At 36.0% G+C, this 2,500-nt stretch overlaps 1 protein-coding gene across 1 annotated transcript in view; it reads right to left on the bottom strand.

Moving 5' to 3' along the window:
• dock1 (dedicator of cytokinesis 1) overlaps nucleotides 1-2,500 on the bottom strand; it is a 308,833-nt gene that overhangs the window by 255,461 nt on the left and 50,872 nt on the right. The window contains exon 9 of the mRNA XM_052112963.1: nucleotides 2,479-2,500. This exon is cut by the window's right edge and continues 60 nt beyond it. Within this exon, the coding sequence (XP_051968923.1) occupies nucleotides 2,479-2,500 (22 nt within the window). The remainder of the gene's footprint in view (nucleotides 1-2,478) is intronic.

Genomic DNA, 2,500 nt, shown 5'->3' with positions numbered 1-2,500 from the left:
GGGCTTAAACCCCCAACCTTCTGGTCAGTAACACAGAGCCTCAACCGCTGAGCCACCACACAAAACTCAAAATCGATAAGCTTAGCCAGGAAGGGAGTGTTTGATCCATAGACTGGGCTACTTTACATGAAGAAGGCTTTGTTAGTACAGTGTCAGTGTGAAGTGTGAATTGTTACAAGCAAGTAAACTAACTGAAACTTAATGGCCTTGCAGCCATTAAATAAATGACCTCAAGTAAGTGAAAATATGTACAAATAAATACAGTACCTATAAAAGCAAAAACAAGTTTTCTCACACACACACACATCAATATAGATATGTTATAAGGGTAGTTGACATTAAATACTATTGGGAAGTCATGATGTACTCCATAAGAAAGCATTTTAAATTGCATTCTGCCAATTCTTTCATAATCATTATGTCTGCAGTTTGTACGACCTCATATTACATGGATAGTTTTTGGAACACAAAAAGAGATTTTAGGCTAAATCTAAGACCCTGTTGACACCGGAGGAGTCCATTGACGCAACACGCTGCAACGGCTCGAGGCGGTCTACACTGGAGACGTTGAAGTGAACATTCGAACTGTTAATTTGTCTTGTTGGCAGGAGTAGTGCCGGTACGGTACATTCAGTGCAAAATGGGTCGGGACATTTGTTTATAGTCGGTGTGGCTTCCAGGGAAGAAGCTTCATTGCATCTTTTTTTTTGTTTTGTTTTCATATAATGAAAGTAAATGGAGACTAAGGCAAACAATACCCCGATGGCATCCTTTTGCAATTATTAATCGCTATTATGTATACGTTTCATATTATTATAAAAAAAATAAAATCTATTTTCTCAATCTCATTTTGACAGAGTTATAAAGGTTTAGGTGAGCAATACATATAATTCAGAAACTAAAAGGGATTTAATGGCACTTTTAAAATTAACTACTAAAATAAAAATAAAGTAGTAACCAGTTACAAGGCCTAAATTGTAAAATGGGGTAAAAATGGATATGTGTAAAGTTCCCACACTAATAGGGTGACTATAGACACTTGGGACACATTCTTATGTCATTGGGGCTGTTATTAAAAATGTATCCAAATGGCTACATTAAAGTCATCCCATAGTCCTTGCCTATTTTGAAACTTAATATACATGATGGCCCAAAAAAAAAAACCGGGGCAACTATGTTTGATTGCTCATATCGTAAAAATGCATAAAAGCATTAGCACCATAGTGCCAAACGATTGATTTATAGCAAGTTGTTGCTCACGATGATGTCACAATGACATAATTTTGTTGTTTACAAAAGTCGTAGAAGTTCTGCAAAAATGGTGCACTTTATGCATTTTTAAGATATCAGGAATCAAACATAGTGGCCCCGTTTGTTTTGCAGGGGCCACCATGTACATGACAGCAGATGATTAAGCTCAACTGTCCCACTTTACCTTGATTGTAAAATATATGATGCATTTAAAAATGCATAATAAGTTTGTAAAGTACATAAACATATACACAAAACATAAAACACAAAATAAAAAAATCCTTGATAGTAGTATGAATAAAAACAAGCACTTAAAAATGATTTGATGACCACTGAATGTTAAAGTGCACGTGTATATGCAATATCTGAAACAACAAAAACCAAACAGCCTCTCCAGAAAGCATCTCACCAGCTCCACCAACGACCGATAGCTCGTTACCCTTTATAGCTTTAATGATGATGCCATTTTCTGCACACTTTAATTACCAATTCTACAACACAGATGAACACAAATTAAAGTGTCACCCAATAATACAGTGATTATGCATAAAGGAACAATGCGAGAGACAAGAACACATGCACTGAATCAAGATGTAAACAAATCATTTAAATGATGTTTCAGGACAGCAGGAGTAAGCCGGTAATAAAATAAAAATGTAATTCTAGAAATTTCACCTAGAAATTATTGCATATAAGTATTTTCTCTGCTAAGGGTGTCGTTTGTTGATATTTCTCCTGTTTGCATCCCTGAAATTCTTGACCTAGGACGATCTTTTCTAACAATTGAGTGTGCCGACTGAGAAACTTGTAGCCAGCTATGTTACTAATGTAACATAAAAAATAAATGTATAACACTCTGATGCTTTTATCGCTCCAAGGTTGTTTAAAAGTACACTTTTTGTATGATGGCTCAACACAAACTTCACGTAGAGTTGAATAAACTTAGGCTTCATTCACGTAGGGTGCTTCAGTTGGTTCAGGAGAAAATAAATTGCCTTCTTCCATTGTATAAATAAGGCTTTAGATGGCAACTATCTACATAGAGGAAGCTTGCTAAGTTTTAAAGCAAGAACCAATGAGCCGTGGTGCTTCCAGGAGTGTTACAGGTTTGAATCCGGCCTGCATCATGCCCCCTGATTATTTCAGGATCGGTCTCTACTGTCTAAATGAATAAAAAGTGGCAAAAGTCCAAAACAAAATCAAATAACTAAAGAGAGTTATACGTACGGTAAACACAGCACGCAGGTTA

Source organism: Xyrauchen texanus, chromosome 40 (genome assembly GCF_025860055.1).
Source record: "Xyrauchen texanus isolate HMW12.3.18 chromosome 40, RBS_HiC_50CHRs, whole genome shotgun sequence".
In the NCBI taxonomy this organism is placed as follows: Eukaryota; Metazoa; Chordata; class Actinopteri; order Cypriniformes; family Catostomidae; genus Xyrauchen; species Xyrauchen texanus.
This window is presented reverse-complemented; position numbering and strand designations above follow the sequence as displayed.